The 17,047-nt window shown below is 53.9% G+C and overlaps 1 protein-coding gene across 1 annotated transcript in view; it reads left to right on the forward strand.

Annotated features, from left to right (window-relative positions):
- The first annotated feature begins 500 nt into the window (after positions 1-500).
- The window catches only part of ADCY5 (adenylate cyclase 5), a 148,582-nt gene continuing 132,035 nt past the window's right edge, over positions 501-17,047 (forward strand). Inside the window, exon 1 of the mRNA XM_035000010.1 lies at positions 501-2,153. Coding sequence (XP_034855901.1) covers positions 1,020-2,153 — 1,134 coding nt within the window. The 5' untranslated portion in view covers positions 501-1,019. The remainder of the gene's footprint in view (positions 2,154-17,047) is intronic.

The following is a 17,047-nucleotide window of genomic DNA, read 5'->3' on the forward strand; positions in this document are numbered from 1 at the left end:
CAACGGCGGCGGCGCTGCGCCGGATACCGCCCTCCGCCTAGTCCTTCTGCGCCCGGCCGCGGTGAGCCCGCAGCCGGCGGCGAGGAGCCTGGGGCTTACGGAGTCGGCGCGGCAGCCCTCCTGGGCCAGCGGGTTTGGGCCAGCCCCGGTCGGTTTGGGGGGAAGGGGGAGGCGAGAGGGGAAGGGCCGCGCCGCAGGAGCCGGTCTTCGCCCCCGCCCCCTGCGCGGACGCGCTGAAAGCTCGGCTCGGCTTTCGCGGGGGCCTCGCTCCCACTCTCGCTGCGGGAGGTGAGGGATGCGGGCGACGGCCCCCCTGGGCTCCAGGACCCACCCCCCAGGGCCCCGGAGCTGTTGCTCCGCCCGCCGCCCCCTCCCCCGTCCTCTCCACCCCCCATCCCACCTCCCCACCCCTCGTAAGAAAATAATGCTGCCTGGCGCCCGCACCTCCCAGTCGCTCCTAGTCCGCCGCGAGGAAAGGGTACCCGCTCGGTCTCCACGCCGGGACCCCCGCCTCGCCGCCCTAGCAGCCGGCTCGCCGCGTGTGCCGCTGGGTCCCGCTTAGGCAGAATTTGCGAGCGCAGCGCCCCTGCATTGCCAGCCCCGGGGAGGCGCCGCCCGCAAGGACACCTCTCCGTCCCGCCTCGTCCGCAACTCCGGTCCTCGTCGAGCTCGACGCGAACCAGGAGTCCGGACGTCCCTCTGCGCGCGGCGCAGCGGCTCGAGCAGTCCCCGCCGCTCCAGCTCGGAGCCAACTCCACCTCGGACCTGGGACTCCAGACGCGGATTCTCAGCCACTTCTCACCTCAGGGCTCTGCCTGCCTCCCCGCTTGCCCTCCTGCTGCCCTGCTTCTCCGCTCAGGACGGGGGTGCCAAGATGCCCCGCTGCTGCGCAGGGTCCCGGGCCGCCCCCGACGTGTGACCCCAGCCTGGTCCCCCTGCTCGGCCGTCCGCCGTCCCCTTGGAGGCCCCCGGCCCGGCCCCCGGGGGAGGAGGAAGAAGACGACGAGGCCGAGGGGGGGATGTCCGGCTCCAAAAGCGTGAGCCCCCCGGGCTACGCGGCGCAGACAGCGGCGGCGCCGGCGTCCCGGGGAGGCCCGGAACACCGCTCGGCGTGGGGGGAAGCGGATTCCCGCGCCAATGGCTACCCTCACGCCCCTGGGGGTTCGACCCGCGGCTGCACCAAGAAACCCGGGGGGGCGGTGACCCCGCAGCAGCAGCAGCAGCAGCGCCTGGCCAACCGCTGGCGCAGCGACGACGACGACGATCCTCCGCTGAGTGGCGACGACCCCCTGGCCGGGGGCTTCGGCTTCAGCTTCCGCTCCAAGTCGGCTTGGCAGGAGCGCGGCGGCGACGACTGTGGTCGCGGCAGCCGCCGGCAGCGGCGGGGCGCGGCCGGCGGGGGCAGCACCCGGGCGCCCCCTGCGGGCGGCGGTGGCGGCTCGGCGGCGGTGGCCGCCGCGGCGGGCGGGACGGAGGTGCGCCCTCGCTCGGTGGAGCTGGGCCTGGAGGAGCGGCGGGGCAAGGGCCGCGCGGTGGACGAGCTGGAGGCCGGCGCCGTCGAGGGCGACGAAGGGTCGGGGGATGGCGGCAGCTCGGCAGAATCAGGCGCGGGGCCCGGCGCAGTGCTGTCGCTGGGTGCCTGCTGCCTTGCGCTGCTGCAGATATTCCGCTCCAAGAAGTTCCCGTCGGACAAGCTGGAGCGTCTGTACCAGCGCTACTTCTTCCGTCTGAACCAGAGCAGCCTCACCATGCTCATGGCCGTGCTGGTGCTCGTGTGCCTCGTCATGCTGGCCTTCCACGCGGCGCGGCCCCCGCTCCAGCTGCCCTACCTGGCAGTGCTGGCGGCTGCGATAGGTGTCATCCTCGTCATGGCTGTGCTCTGCAACCGCGCCGCCTTCCACCAGGACCACATGGGCCTGGCCTGCTACGCGCTCATCGCCGTGGTGCTGGCCGTCCAGGTGGTGGGCCTGCTGCTGCCCCAGCCGCGCAGCGCCTCCGAGGGCATCTGGTGGACCGTGTTCTTCATCTACACCATCTACACGTTGCTGCCTGTGCGCATGCGGGCCGCGGTACTCAGCGGAGTGCTCCTGTCGGCCCTCCACCTGGCCATCGCCCTGCGCACCAACGCCCAGGACCAGTTCCTGCTCAAGCAGGTAGGAGCGCACCTGGACGTAGGGACTGTAGATTGTGGGGTGGGCAGGCCTCGGCCCGACTCCAAAGAGAAGCAACCCATCACCCTTTCTAAAGTGGTGAAAGAGCCAGAAAGACTTGGCTGGGCCAGTTAGTGGTGTCTTCAGAGCCTCTTAACCCCCTCTGAGCCCCAGCATGTTCATTTACAAAAAGATGCCCTTGCGCCGGAGAAGACACGTAGCCACTAATGTGGGGATATGAGTGAGGAAGGAGAGTTGGAGCAGAAAATTCTATGGAGAGGTCCCCCTTCCCTCCCCTGCCCCTGTATGTAAAAGGCCCCTCACAAAAGTGGCTGGACCCTGTAGCAACCTCTCCCTCCTCGTTTGTTAAGGATTCCTGGATAGAGGGTTGGGGAGGGGAGCCCCTGGGCACCCCTTGCCCAGTCTCAAGGAGGAGAAATGATAACCCTGCCAGTTGTCTGAGGCTGGGGTTTTGGGAGCTGGAGATATCCCTGAACTTGAGGGAGGACTGACAAGTTTGTTTTGTTTACAAAAGTGCCCTAAGCCAAAAAGCTGCCTTCAGCAAAGGTGGGAAGAAGCGTCTGCCATGTGTGTGGTGGTAGTCCCCCTCCTGGCCTGAGCAGAAAGCTAGTGTTGGGTGGCGTGACCCCTTTCCTTGGGTGTTCCTGGCTAGTGCTGGTGGTGGGGGCTTTTTATTCCTGCTGAGACTGGTTCCATGCGTTCACCACGGTGGGCTCTGGAGGAATTAAAACCTCTGCCTGGTTAACTGGTGACGCTGCTGAAGGCTTCTGGGAGAGAGGTGTGCTTGCTCTCCTGATCTCAGGTGAGACCAGCCCCTCCGACATGCACACCTGCTTCCTTTAGCAGGGGCCTTGTCTGGAGCTCCGTGGGCCTCATCCATTGACCCCTGCTGAGCCTACTTGTTTTCGTGCAGCTCAGCTGTGAGAGTCAAGTGAGCCCTTGATGCAGGCTAGTTTCTCGACTATGGACCCCACTGCACCCCACACCTCTTTCCAGGTGTCTGCGTCCTCTGATAGAACCTCTAACCATATTCCATTGGCATTGCCTTTCTCCTCCCTCTGCCTTTGCTCAGACTTTGATCCTCTTGGGTACTGCATCTTCCTTGAGGAGTTTTCCTGTGCCCCCAGCTTCCTGGGTGTGGTACCCTTCTCGCCACAGGGAATAGCACCAGTATGGGCTTCAGGGAGCTGGGCTCTAGCTGCCACAACAGAGTATTCTGTGACTGGGAGGAAGAGGATCTGCAGCCTCTCTGGGCCCCGGGTTCTTTTCTTGAGAATGAGAGAATTGTGTATGCTCCTTCCAGTTCCAATCTCTGTGCCAAGCTTCACCCTCTGTGCCAAGACTCACCTCCTACCAGGAGCCCCTCCTTCCGTTCCAGCCACACTGGCCTCTCCCTCTTCTGCACGGTTAACAAGAGAGTCAGAGCCACAGAGTGGAGCACTTACTTATTTTCCAGTGCCCATTGGTTTTGCTCCCCATCCAATGTAAGCTCCTTGGATGCAGGATTCCTGACGTGTATGTTTTTTCTTCTCCACCCTCTCTTCCTTGTCTAGCACATTTTAGGGTACTTAATAGGGATTTAATAACTGCTTGCCAATTTGGCTGTGTTCCAGTGAGTGGAGTAGGTGGGGCTGTTGAAGCCTAGTTAAAGTTTTTCTGATCTGGGATCAGAAGGAAAACAAAAATTTTTAGAGATCAGCTTTGAACTTGAGAGAGGAACCTATCGAGAGGTGGTGGTATAAGAAAAAGTTGACTGCTATTGTTAGTGCTTATAAAGGCTCCGACTCTTTCTGACCTGAGGACCCAGGCTATCATACGGATGTCGTATCTTTGGGCGTTGTTTCTGGCTTGGGTGGAAGGCAGGTTGCCTGGGTGGGTGTAGCTTTTCTGCAGAGGGAAGGGCTTGTCGTCCACATGGAGAAGCAGAGATTTCCAGGATCATTCAGGGTATTTTTTCTGAAACAGCCCAGGCCATTCTAGATGTATGGTTTCTTTCTTTCTTTTTTTTTTTTTTTTAAGATTTTTAAATTTATTTATTCATAAGAGACAGAGAGAGAGAGAGAGACAGAGAGGCAGGCTCCCCGCTGAGCAGGGAGCCCGATGCAGGACTCGATCCCAGGACCCTGGGATCATGACCTGAGCCGAAGGCAGACGCTTAACCATCTGAGCCACCCAGGCGCCCCTAGATGTATGGTTTCAAGAGACTGGAGTCAGATCCCAAGAAAGGAGTTCTGGCCCTGGGGTGCTCCAACCCCACCTTAGCATGACAATGCCCTGGCCACAGCAGAGTGACTGTCTGACTGACTCGCCTTCTTTCTCTGGCAAATCCCCTTCCCTCCCCCACCTTCACCACCTCCCACCCCATGCTGCTTTTACCCATTGCAGTCTTTAGACTTGGCTGTAGGCTTTTGGGTGGATTTACACTTACTTCTCCCGTTCTGCTCCGTTGAGGACAGCAGAGCTTGTTAGCGATGGTCCAGGACAAGGGAATGCGAACATTCTATTTGGCTTCAGAGAAAACTGTATTTTGGGGGGTCTGTATTTGATTATGCCTGATAGAAAATTTATGTTTCTTGACCAAACCCTGATGGATGGTAGGGAACTATAGGTGGGACAGTCTAGCATTAACCTCTGCTTCAGATTACCCCAGAGCAGCAGGTGTTTGAGGCTGGCTGGCATTAGATGCCTTGTTCTTTTCTTTGATAAAGACACATGTCCAGGGAAACGGCGTGGGGGGGCGGGTCGGGTCAGTGCATGGTTTCTAATGTTGGGGCTTTGGAAATTCTCCCTCCACTCCCCCGCCTCCATCCCATGTGCCTTGTAGGCCCTTGGTAAACTGTGTTCTTCACTTCTCCTTCTGCAGGGCTGACCCTCTTGCTCCCACAGCCCATGTCCTCAAAGTCATTATCTGACCTGGGTATTTTCTTCTTCCCCACCCCCTCTTTATGTTTGGGGCTCTGTCCTTTGCTCCAATTAGGAGGAGAAATACTTGGTTTCTCAACCGGTGCCTCCTGAGGGTTTTTACTCAAAAGATAACCAAGAGGTAGCCCTCTTTGGGGGATGGTGTTTCTTCCCTTCCTGTATCTTTTGCTCTAGCTCTTCCCCCAGTATCCATCCTCCTCCCCCTCTGCTTTCCCTCTCACTTCCTTTCTCCTCCCACCCCCCCTTCCAGTCCCCTGTTGCTCTCTGCCCACCTTCCTTCTCCTCTCGTCTGCCTGCCGGCTTGTGCTGCTTCCCCATCTCCTACTCCCTGTTTGCAGCCTCTCAGCGTCTCCTGTGCTCTTGTCTCTCCGTTGTCTCTTCCGTGGGATACAGCAGGAGCGTCACGGGGTTGTTTTTTTCCTCCTTCTTTGCCTGTTAGAAGTCCCTCTGCTACACCCATACCATAAATAACACTCGAGCATCTGCCAAACACATTCCTCACTTGTGTTAATAGGGCTGCAATGATGCCGAGCCTGTTGCCATGGCGACCTCATTTTTGTTTGATGGTATCCCACTCCGCTACATAAAGCCTGGGCACGCACTCACACACAAACAAGCACGCTCACACAACCATTACATATGCTTAGCCATTAAAGATCATCTTGGAGAAAGTATCTCTGGGCCCTGTGGGGGCAGGTGGTCACCGGCCCGAGGAGATGAGCATCTCTGCCGTCCGGTGTTACTCCAGCAGGTGATAATGGATTGGAGAGAAAAGTAGAGAGTCCTGTTCAGATGTGGGGTATTATTATTCTGCAGCCACAATAGGCCTGCCCGACGTGGTTTCTGAGAAGATTCTGACCCCGTGCGGGTCCCTGTGAGCTTGAGAGAGCTGTGAGAAGAATGGGTCATGCTTCATGGTGTGGGGTGACCCGTCCTCCTCCCCCGCCCATCTTCACTGCCTTCCTGTCTTGCCCCACGACCCTTTTGGAGAAACTCCGTGATATCCTGCATTTCGCCCTTTGTGCCTGTTTGAACCTGTAACTGTCACCAGTTGTCCCAGAGATCAGAGAGGCACAGGCGCTTGTGTGGGTGATGTTCTGTGACTGTGAGCACGTGTGAGTGTCTGTAGCTAGGAGGCTGGGATGGAGGGGGTGGGGATGCAGAGCGCGAACTGACTGCTGTGTATGTGCGGCTGTGTCTGCCCGTGTGGTGCACACACACGTGTCTCTGTGTGTGTGTGTGTGTGTGTGTCTGTTGTGTGGGCTGACCCCCGCACTGGAGGTGGGCCTGGGGAAGCCTTTGGGCTGACTTCCAAAGGAGATCATTGCAGCTCTGTCCTGTTTATTCCTGGCTGGTGGCTGGCTTCCAGGGGTGGCCATTTGCCTTTCTGATTCTGGGCCTTGACTGCCCTTCCGACCTTCACCTCTGGCTCCTCAGGGCAGTACCCTGGATGCACATCCCCTACTTTCCCTAATGAAGTTGGGGGCTAGACTTGAGTGGTCAGCTCCCCTGAAATACAAGGCTCCTATCCTTCCCTTTTGAAGACTCTTCCTGCTGCCCACTGACTCAGCTGCCCAGGGAGCCCCACTGAAGGGCCGCCTCCTTGCCCTGGAGCTCAGCGCAGAGGCCTGTGTGGTGGGTCACCGTGTTGGCCATTTGTGTGCTGCCACAGGCCGCTCCCCCCCGCTTGCTGGGGTGCTGTGGGGGAGGACGCACTTCTCCTGCAATGGCTGGCATTGCCTGCCACCCGTTATTCCCCCCATTTCTGGACAGGAGACGCCAGGCCTTAGTGAACTCCAGCAGCAGCAGCGGTCTGGGCGTGGTGGTGGGCTCTGAGTTGGGAGCCGAGGAGGGTCTGCTTGGGTCGTTTTTTTTTTTTGGCTAATTGTTTTTGCCAATTCTCTTTGCTAATTGTTTTCAATTACATTGCCTCCTTCTCTGGGCAACAGGGCAGGGGTGTTGGGAGGGGAGCAGAAGCTTCTGGGGGTGGGGTCGAGCAGGGCTTCTGGGTAGGGGGTTCCAGATCCCAGGGGTGCCTCAATTCCTATGGGGAGGACTTCAGGCAGGGCAGAGACCCAGCCGAGGAACAAAATGACCAGCTTGTGTATTTGTGGGAATGTTCAGTGTTAATAATTCAATCTAAGTTTTGTTTTGTTTTGTTTAAAGATTTTATTTATTTATTTGACAGAGAGATAGAGAGAACACAAGTAGGCAGAGTGGCAGACAGAGGGAGAGGGAGAAGCAGGCTCCCTGCTGAGCGGGGAGCCGGAAACGGGGCTTGATCCCAGGACCCCAGGATCATGACCTGAGCCAAAGGCAGCTGCTTAACCGACTGAGCCACCCAGGCGCCCCTCAATCTAAGTTTTGATCTGGAGCAAGAGCATGAGGTCTGTGTGCTGTGAACACAGAACAGGGTGCTCATGTTTGTCTATAAAGAGGACACAGATGATGTTTTGAGCCCCATCGCGGGAACGTGCCCAACCTCACAGAAAAGTTCTAACAATCAGTACACAAGTCCTGGACAGAAGCTTTCCCATGCAGATGGGCCCTGGCCACAGGTCATCTGTCAGAAGGGGCGGCTGCAGCAGAAGCAGGGCTGGGGTCCTTGCTGGGCCAGGCCTCGTGTTCTCCTAAGAGGTATGAAAGGCGCTCCTACCTTGGTCCCAGCCAGAGATGGAGTGGGTGTTGGGCAAGGCCAGATGGGAGGCTCCTGTGGCTGTACCAGCCTCTTTATGGGAGGCGTCCTGTCCAGAATGCCCGCCCAGCACCTCAGTTAACTGTGTGTATCTTGTGGGGGGTCCAGCTCCTGGTCGTTTACTTCCCAGGAGGGCAACCTGTATTGGGATTGGAAATAGTTTGCTCCAAGAACTCATGCCCATAAATCCTTTGGGTGCCGTTACATAAGTTATGTTTTAGCATATCCTTTCATCCGTGCTTATCAGATGGGGGCAACTAGCTAATAGAGGGTGGGATCAGCATTAATGTTCTCTCCCAGACCCAAAACTTCATGGAGATAGTTAGAAAGCCCTACTTCCCACCCTCTCCCCCCAGTTTTTCTCAAGGACAGGGAAGATCTCTCTTTGCAAGGTTAAACAAAATCTGGGGGTTTCTAGGTAATGGACTGTGTGCTCAGAGTGAGCCTGCATTGGGGGCTGCCAGTCTGAAAAGAGCAGCGGGCTGTTTGGATAGGTTAATGGACATATCCAATTCAAGGCAAGATTCAGGCCCCCTTTGAAATACTGTGGTTGATTCTGGAATTCAGAGGAAGGTGACCAGCTTGGGAAGGGGACCGGAGACTTTGACTTCTGAGAGAACCTTTGAAAGGCTGGGAGAAATTTAGCTGGGAGGAGAGCAGGCTGTAGCCGGGTAAGAGAACACCTGGGCAAGACGCTATTGCCGGGACCCCTGTTGCCAGACACTAGAAGAGGGGCTAAATTTATTTTTAGTTGTCCCCAAGGGCAGGGTTGGGGCAAATGGGTAAGAACAATAGACAGATTTCAACTCCAGGTAGGAGATACCTTTCCAGCCTTTGGGGCTGCAGCCATCAAAGCAGATGCCTCCCGGGGTAGGCAGCGGGGCAGGGGAGGTTTGCAAGTAGAGGCTGGCTGGCCTCAGCCACGCTTGTTACTGAGGAAATGGCTCTGCTTTCAGAGGTCTGGCTTGGGGTCCAGGAATGGATCTGTTTTTTTTAAACAGCTTGGATCTACTTTTCAAAGTTCCCCAGGTGATCTTGACCAACTCTTAGGCTTGGGATCATTGACCAAGATGACTGCTCAGGTCACCCTCAACCCTAGGAGCCTGTGGTTTAGTGCCTGGCATCGGTGTGACTGTCTCCTAAAGCCCGTTGAGGGGTTCTGTTGTCATGCCCATCTCAGGCTCTGTTTGAAAGAAGCAAAAGCAGGGGTGCCCGGCTGGCTCTGTCGGTGGAGCATGCGACTCTTGACCTCAGGGTTGAGTTCGAGCCCCACGTTGGGTGTAAAGATTACGTAAAAATAAAAAATTAAAAAGAATTTTTAAAGATTTTATTTATTTATTTGACAGAGAGAGAGAGAGAGAGAGAGAGGGAACACAAGCAGGCGGAGTGGGAGAGGGAGAAGCAGGTTCCCCGCTGAGCAGGGAGCCCGATGCTGAGAAGGGAACCAGATGCGGGGCTCCATCCCAGAACCCTGGGATCATGACCTGAGCTGAAGGCAGATGCTTAACCGACTGAGCCAGCCCGGTGCCCCAAAAATTAAAAAAATTTTTTAAAAAGAAGCAAAATCATTGCAGACCTGATGAGACTTTCAGGTGGGGCTGGCCAGTATGTGCTGATGGGAGGATGCAGACCTGGAAGGCGATGGGTAGTGGTGAAACAGGATGGGAGGGATGTCCCAGACCTGGACTCATACTCTCTTCCCAACCTTTCTCATCCCCTGCCTCTGGTTTGAGGCAAAGCGATCTGTGGCTCACCATTGGTGGTGGTACCAGGGGGGTGTTCAGCATAGAGATTGACCTCGGTTTGAGTCCTAGTTTATTCATTCCTTTGTCTGGTAGTGGATACGAAAAATACTGAGGACACCCTGGTCCAGAAGGGATGTACAGAATGGGGAGAACATGGAGTGGGGCAAGAGGTAGGGAACAAGGAGATGGTTTGAAGGAGGGGTAGGGCTTCAGGAAAGCAAGAGGAGATTGGAACTCTGCGTATAGGGACAGGCTGAGAAGTGGGGGCAGGGATGCTCTCTGGGAACAATGGGATGTAGTTACCAGAAAAGGGGGAAAGACGAACAAACACGGGGAGAGACAGTAGTGGCTTTATTCTTCAGGCCAGCCTCATGTGTCCGCGTGAGATCCTCCCACCTCCTCCTTGCTCTGAGTGGGTTATGAGTTATTGCTTCTGGGCTGGAGGCTGCCTGACCTCACACTTGGGTGGTCCCCCTTCCTTCCCTTTAGGGGTCCCTGGGCTTTTTCACACAGCTCACTGCAGTCCCAGTTGGCTTTTCGAAGGGGTCTTCAGGGACCTCAGTGCCCGGCACATAGTAGGTGCTCAGTGAGGGTTTGAATGAGTGAATGAATGGGTGGTGGGGTGGGTGGACGGCTGCACACAGACTGCTGCGCCCAAGTGCTAGACCAACACCTCCACAGAAGGAAGCGATGCAGCTTGGCTTGGAAGCCTATTTTGGTGGATTGCAATCCTAAACTCTGAGCAGGGCTTCCAAAATCCCTCCTGCTGCAATTTTAAACGTGTGCCTTCTTGGAAACCGAGAGCTGTCGCCTGGCACTGCCAATACCGTTCACTTCACAGATCTGAAAGCCATTATTAAGTCATTCCTCCAACCTTCTCCCCATTCAGTCAGACAGCACCTGGGTATTAGGTGCTTACTGTATACAGGGCACTGCGCTAGGCCATGGGGGGGGGGGTTTCAAAGCCTGGGTCCCAGCACCCAGGACTGCCATTAGCTCAGACTCTGTCCTTTGCAGGAATGTTAGTAGGTGTTTCACCTACACACATTTGCTTCTGTGTCAGGTGAGCTTTCGAAATACTGGCTTAAACAGAATTATTTACTGTAGGACTTCAAAGCTTTGAATATGTTCAAAGGGGGGATATCGCATGAAGCCTTCATCAAACATATTTGACCCTAGAATCTGTTTTTTAAGGAACATAACAGGGGTCAATGGTGTTTGTTGCGCGCGCCTGCATGGCTCAGTTGGTTAAGTGTCTGCCTTCAGCTCAAGTCAGAATCCCAGGGTCTTAGGATTGAGCCCCCGGTCAGACTCCCTGCTCAGTGGGGAGTCTGCTTCTCCTGCTCCCTCTGCAGCTCCCCTTCGCTGTCTCATTCTGTCAAATAGATAGATGAAAAATCTTTTTTTTTTAAGATTTTATTTGTTTATTTGACAGAGAGAGAGAGAGACAGTGAAAGAGGGAACACAAGCAGGGGGAGTGGGAGAGGGAGAAGCAGGCTTCCCGCGGAGCAGGGAGCCCGATGCGGGGCTCGATCCCAGGACCCCGGGACCATGACCTGAGCCGGAGGCAGAAGCTTAACAACTGAGCCACCCAGGTGCCTCAGATAGATGAAAAATCTTAAAATAATAAAAATTAAAAAAATAGTGTTTGTTGGAACTCACTTTAGGACACACTGCTTCAGGAGGTGGGAGCAAGCAATTTCCCATGCCTGGGAAATTTCGCAGGCATGGGCCTCTGGGATAGGCCTAGGCAAGGTAATCTAGACGGGGCCATTTGTTTGGTGGCTTTCCTCCCTCAAGAACATTTCTCAGCCTGCACTGGCTGGCTGCCTGTTTTAAAGTCTCATTCCCCATCTGGGTCTGAAATCCTTTATAAAATAAAGGGTTTTGATGGAAGGGACCAGGAAGATGCCTCCTTTAATCTAATTTTAGTTTGTTTTAGGTTTTTTTGTTTTGTGTTTTGTATTTTTTTTTTTTTTTGCTATCATTAGACGTTGGAGCAAGTTGGGCTTCTGTATAATGACCTTTGGTGGGTCTGGGGTCCATTGAATTTCTTTCCAGAACTTTCACTTCAGGCACTGATTGCCTGGCTGCCCACAGGGAAGTGAGTGATGGGCCATTCTGGATCATCCTTCTCCCCCAAATATTCTTTGTTTTCTTCCCACCTCAACCCTCCAAAAGGAGGAAGTCCTTAAAGATTATTGAAACCATGAGTATATACTGAATGCTTACCATGAACCTGACATGGAACTAATCCCCTCCATATAAGACCTCATTTAATTGTAATGTCATCCCTACGAGAAAGACATTTTTATCCCCATTTCAGGGCTCGGACAATGAAATAAGAGAAGGTAAGTAACTTCCTCAAGGTCACACAGCTTTTGACATAGTAGATGGTGCAGCACGCACCCATATTCCCTGGGCATGGACCTTTCTACTCCTGCCAGCCATCCGTACCCGAGGGCTTTCTCTGGCCCTGAGCCTCTCTGCTTGCCCATGGGGCAGGTCAGAAGTGCTGGGGGTTTCCAGCCCGAGAGCAGCTCTCAGCCAATGACCATTGTACGCTGGTGGAGGAGTACCCCAGCTCCCTTGCCCCTGGGGTGAGGGGAGTCTCACTCTGAGACATGTGTTCTCCATCGGCTCCCCATCCCAAGGAAATTGTCGGCTCTAGTTGCCCATGGTGCTAACAGGCTTGATGACGTTCCCCTTTTCTGGGCCTTCTTCCCTTCCTCGTCTCACTCCCCCATTCCCCTTTTGGTGTTTCTTGGGGTCACCTGCCAGGTAAACCACTTGTACTCAAATCCTTGTCTCAGAATCTTTTCTTGTGGGGAATCCAAAGCGAGAGTTGAGAAGCGGGGATTCTAACCCAGGTTTGACTTGAACCCCAGGACGGGGGAGAGACCACTTACTGGGGTAAACATGCATCAGGTGCAAGACTTAGTCCTGCCTGGACCCCTCACTCCTACCTGGTAACTTTTGTCACTAGTAGAGTGGTTGTTGCTGGGTGAGAGGAACGAAGTGGAGTATAAAAAACAATTTAAGCAATACTCTCTATAAATACACATATAATTTATATATGATATATTCATCTATCTATCTGCATAACTATTTTTAAAATTTTTACTTCTTAAAAAAGTATGGCTTTCCGTTGCCTAGACAGTGGCTCAAATACCAGCCAAAAGACTCACTTTTTGTTTTTTTTAAGATTTTATTTATTTATTTAATGGATGGGCAGGTGGGGAGGGACAGAGGGAGAGAGAATCTCAAGCAGATTACACGCTAAGTGTGGAACCGATGTGGGGCTTGACCCTGAGATCATGACCTGAACCGAAACCAAGAGTCAGATCAACCAACTGAGCTGTCCAGATGTACCCCCCCCTTTTTTTAAAGACTCACTTTCCTATTTGATTAGCATTTTATAGATAACAAAGGACCTTACCATGTGTGATCTCCTCTGCTAGTCATGACGGTTCTGAGGAGGTGATGGGTTCAGATGGGGCAGACATGAGCTCTGGGGCCAGAGGTCCAGGAGAAAAGCCTGGTTCCGTGACCCTAGCTGAGCTGCTCTGCCTCCCTCAGTGTTTCCCTCCTGTTCGTGGGGGATGGTAGGTTCCTGATTGACAGGATCTGATGTTGGATGGCCAAAACAAGGTAACTCACTCCTAGTTCCAGACCTGTGTTGCTGATATTATGTTGGAGAGGGGGAAGTAGGGGTTCAGAGAGGTTAAGTGACCTCATTTAGGTCACACAGTTAGTCATTTCGCTTAGGAGTTGCAACATAAATCCTGATCTCTGACTCCAAATCCAGTGCTCTTTTCACATTTGGACCCAGCCCTGCATCCACTTGGTGGTGCATACAGAAGCTAGAGAAGGCACAGCTGTTGTCAGGCAGTTGTCTCGGTTGGGTTTTGGAATGCATGGTGTTTTATTTGTGATAGCCTTCCTTCCTTCATGGTGTCTGGCTCAGATGGGCATTCAGTGAGTTGTCATTTCCTGAGCCTGCAGTGCCGCGAGGGAAGGCGGCCCTGAGGTGTTCAGGGGGTGCCTGGGATCAGATGCTTACTGATGAAGAGCTCCTGAGTGGTTTTTTTTAAAGATTTTATTTATTTATTTGACAGAGAGAGACACAGCGAGAGAGGGAACACAAGCAGGGGGAGTGGGAGAGGGAGAAGCAGGCTTCCCGCCGAGCAGGGAGCCCGGTACGGGGCTCGATCCCAGGACCCTGGGATCATGACCTGAGCCGAAGGCAGACGCTTAACGACTGAGCCACCCAGGCGCCCCCTCCTGAGTGGTTTTAGGGATGTGTGATAGGGACTGAGATCCAGGGGAGGGGTCAGAAGTGACACTAGGATAGCTTAGCTTGGGGGAGGCTGCCTCATATCCACTCTTATGGTGGCATAAGTGGAACAGGGGAGGGGAAGGCAGAATGTGCCGGGGACGCATCAGGCTACTCCTTGGTACACCCTGGAGGTCGGACCCAGGGTCTTTCTGGAGAGTAGCATCTAGTAGATGTGCGGTTTAGTGCTTACTAGAGTGTTCCTACGATACCTTCAAAGCATAGCTCCTCACAACTATCAACATCTTAAAAAGTACCCCAAACCTCCTGCTTCACATCCGCTTTTCTCCCTGTCCCTCATCTCAAGAAGACTAAAGGAAAACATTAATTCCTACCCAAGTGCCATTTTTTGCTCAGTGGAATTTCAAGATTTTTATTTTCACATTTTCTTTTGGGGATGGGAAAGCTATTTATTTGTTTACTTAGCATGCCAAGTCCCCAGTCTTCCTCTGGCCAAGTCCCTGTTCGTATAAACTTTTTACCCTGTTGCATGGGAGGGATCCATCTGCCCCCTCACTGGCTCCCAGTTGGTACCACAAGCAGGCAGTGTCTCGGCCCTACATCTCAGCCGCAGAGGCTGCCGGGAAGTGGTGCCAGAGCTGAGCCCCGGTGAGCAGGGCAGCCTTGTGCCTCTCCAGGGGCCCTGCCTTTGCAACATTGGATCCTGTGGATCTAAATGAGAAGCATCCTCTTCTTTTTCCCTGTAGCACTTACACTGGTCTGTAATTTGTCTTGGCGGGTTTATCTCTCTTTCTACTTGACAGTCAGCTTTCTGAGGGCAGGTGTCTGTCTGTTTTAATATCCAAATATTTACTGAATGCTATCGACTTTGTGGTCCCTACTTGCCCAGCATTGTGGGAAGAAGGCAGATAGTTCCCATTCTCAGGTTCCACAGGATTTCTGCCTTGGCAGAGAGGAGTCCCTCATGGTGCTCCCTCCCTGAACCAGGGCAGGCTTGTCCTCCACTGGCGGGGGACCATGTGCCTGGGGTCGTGGCCTTAGAAAACACTGCTTTTCTTCTACCTTATTCCCTCTCTTGGATCTGGTCTGTCTGGTGATGTCAAGCAGGACCCCTGCACCCATTTGCCCCCCACCCCACCCCATCCTCGATCCCCTGTCTTCTCATCTTTCCTGCTCCCTGAGTCCTCCCCGACTCCGCCTTTCCCACTGTAAGGTGTTGGGAAGACCCCCAGAGACTTGCCAGGAGTCAGGTTTAACTGTAAGGACAATAAATATGGGCATGGATAACTACACAGATTGCAGAAAGTATTCTTCATTCTTTGGAAAGCAATCCATGGAATCACAGTTCCTGCAGCACATTCTCAACTTCCTTCAAGTTGGTTGCCATGTACTACCAAGCATGCGTCAGCTCCACTTTTCACCTCAAACTCCCAGGGCTAAGACTTCAGCTCTCTGGGTGGGTTAACCTCAAGAAACCGAATGGAGCTTAATGTGTGGGAAGTGAAGGCACATCTAGGAGTCTTATATAACCCCGGTACCCAGGCTCACGCAGGGGGGTGGGAGGGCGGCGCTGGGCATCCGCACGTTGTCATGCTTCTGGTGAGCCCAACATGCACCAGGGCTGAGAACTACCGCCCTGAGCCTCCCTCCCTCAGCAGAGGGATCATGTAGATGACACTGAGTCTGATTTATGGCTATATTGAAGGGCGAGTTGTTTATATCGAAAGGGTTTATTGTGGTGATTCAGTAAAGAGTGATGGCCACTAAAAATTATTGCAGGCATGTAATGGGAGGAAAACTTGGTTGGTGGTTGGTGTATAAAATCTTGTCGGGCAAGGCTGTGGCTTGGCTCAGTATATTTATGTTGCTCTTATCACCAGCAATTAGCCTCGAACGTGGCTCGATACATGGCTGCACACGGTGCTATAATAACTGCAGGAATATTTCTGGAAACGACTGCTACACCGTGTGCTCGCCCAAGCCACCCTGGCGGGGCCGCGAATCTCGCTCAACGTGCTGCAGCCCCCTGGCAGTGACACCCAAGGACCTTTTGATCGGCACTAACTCCTTCCTGTCTTTCGTACGTGGTATTTCACCTCGGAGTGGGTGGAAATCGTGCAAACACCCGTGGTGGCCTTGCTCCCCACCCTCAGCGGTGTTCGCTGTCCTCTGTGAGTCCCTCCACCTAGACTGTGAACGAGAACAGTGTCTGTAGTAGATCCATCCATCCATGGGATGGATGAATGAATTTGCTCCGAGTGACACAGCAGGTAGAGAGCGACGTTCGTCCGGCGCCGTTAACCACCATTACTTCTCCTTTGACTCCTGATTTCTTGAGAAGCAAGGAATGATATTGGTGTTACCAGCCTGTGTGGCGAAGACACCTTGAAGTTACTTCTTTTCTAGCACCTTTAGATCAGGGCAGGACGCACAGGGGCCCTGCTGCAGCCCTCCTGCTCTGGGAACAGCTAGAGAAGCGCAGGAAATTGGGGTCCATCTGAGGACTGGGGCGACGGAAGTGCACCAGATGTGTGGGGTGGAGGCCTAGAAAGTACCCCTATCCAGGACCGAGCGATGTCCTTGGGTTAAACTGTACATGAATGGCCACATGTGGATTACGACGTGGTCTTTTTTGGAAAGGGGTTATCTGGGGAGAGTTAATTTTGGATTTTGCTTTACATTTATTTTTAAAGTGGAATATTTCTCCAGCATTGGTGGCAATGGCCTAGAAAAGCCAGTTAGTCACCAGCCGACATCTTCCCTGTGTGGGGTGTTGTTGCCTCTGCCTATTTGCCACCTGCCTTCAGTCGGGTGGGTTTAAACCCTCTCCCTCCGAGGCCTCTGGGGGAGATTTCATTGGCAAACAGGTCTCTAGGGAACTCCTGCTGGGTCTGGAGTGGTGTCCTTTTCTGCTTTGATCCTGGGGCAGGTGTCAGTGGGAAAGGTGAGAGCTTATGGGGTTGGCAGAACAGCCCCTGGGGCTGCTCTTTGCTTCTCCTTGGAGGAAGAAGTGGCATCCAGGTGAGGCTGTGTCCAGGTCTGTAAGACAGGTTCCAGCCTGCATTCTCCCATAGTCTTTTGTTTTCTTTTGTTTTTCTTTAATTTTGCTCTGTTTCTTCTGGAAGTAAAAGGGAAATCACCCTAAACCCAGATTTAAAGAATAGACCTGGTTTCTCTTAAGGGAACAAAGAGATGTGGGTTGCCCCACCCCACTTCC

Source organism: Mirounga leonina, unplaced genomic scaffold, assembly GCF_011800145.1.
Source record: "Mirounga leonina isolate KUSES-001 unplaced genomic scaffold, KU_Mleo_1.0 Mir_115, whole genome shotgun sequence".
NCBI lineage: Eukaryota > Metazoa > Chordata > Mammalia > Carnivora > Phocidae > Mirounga > Mirounga leonina.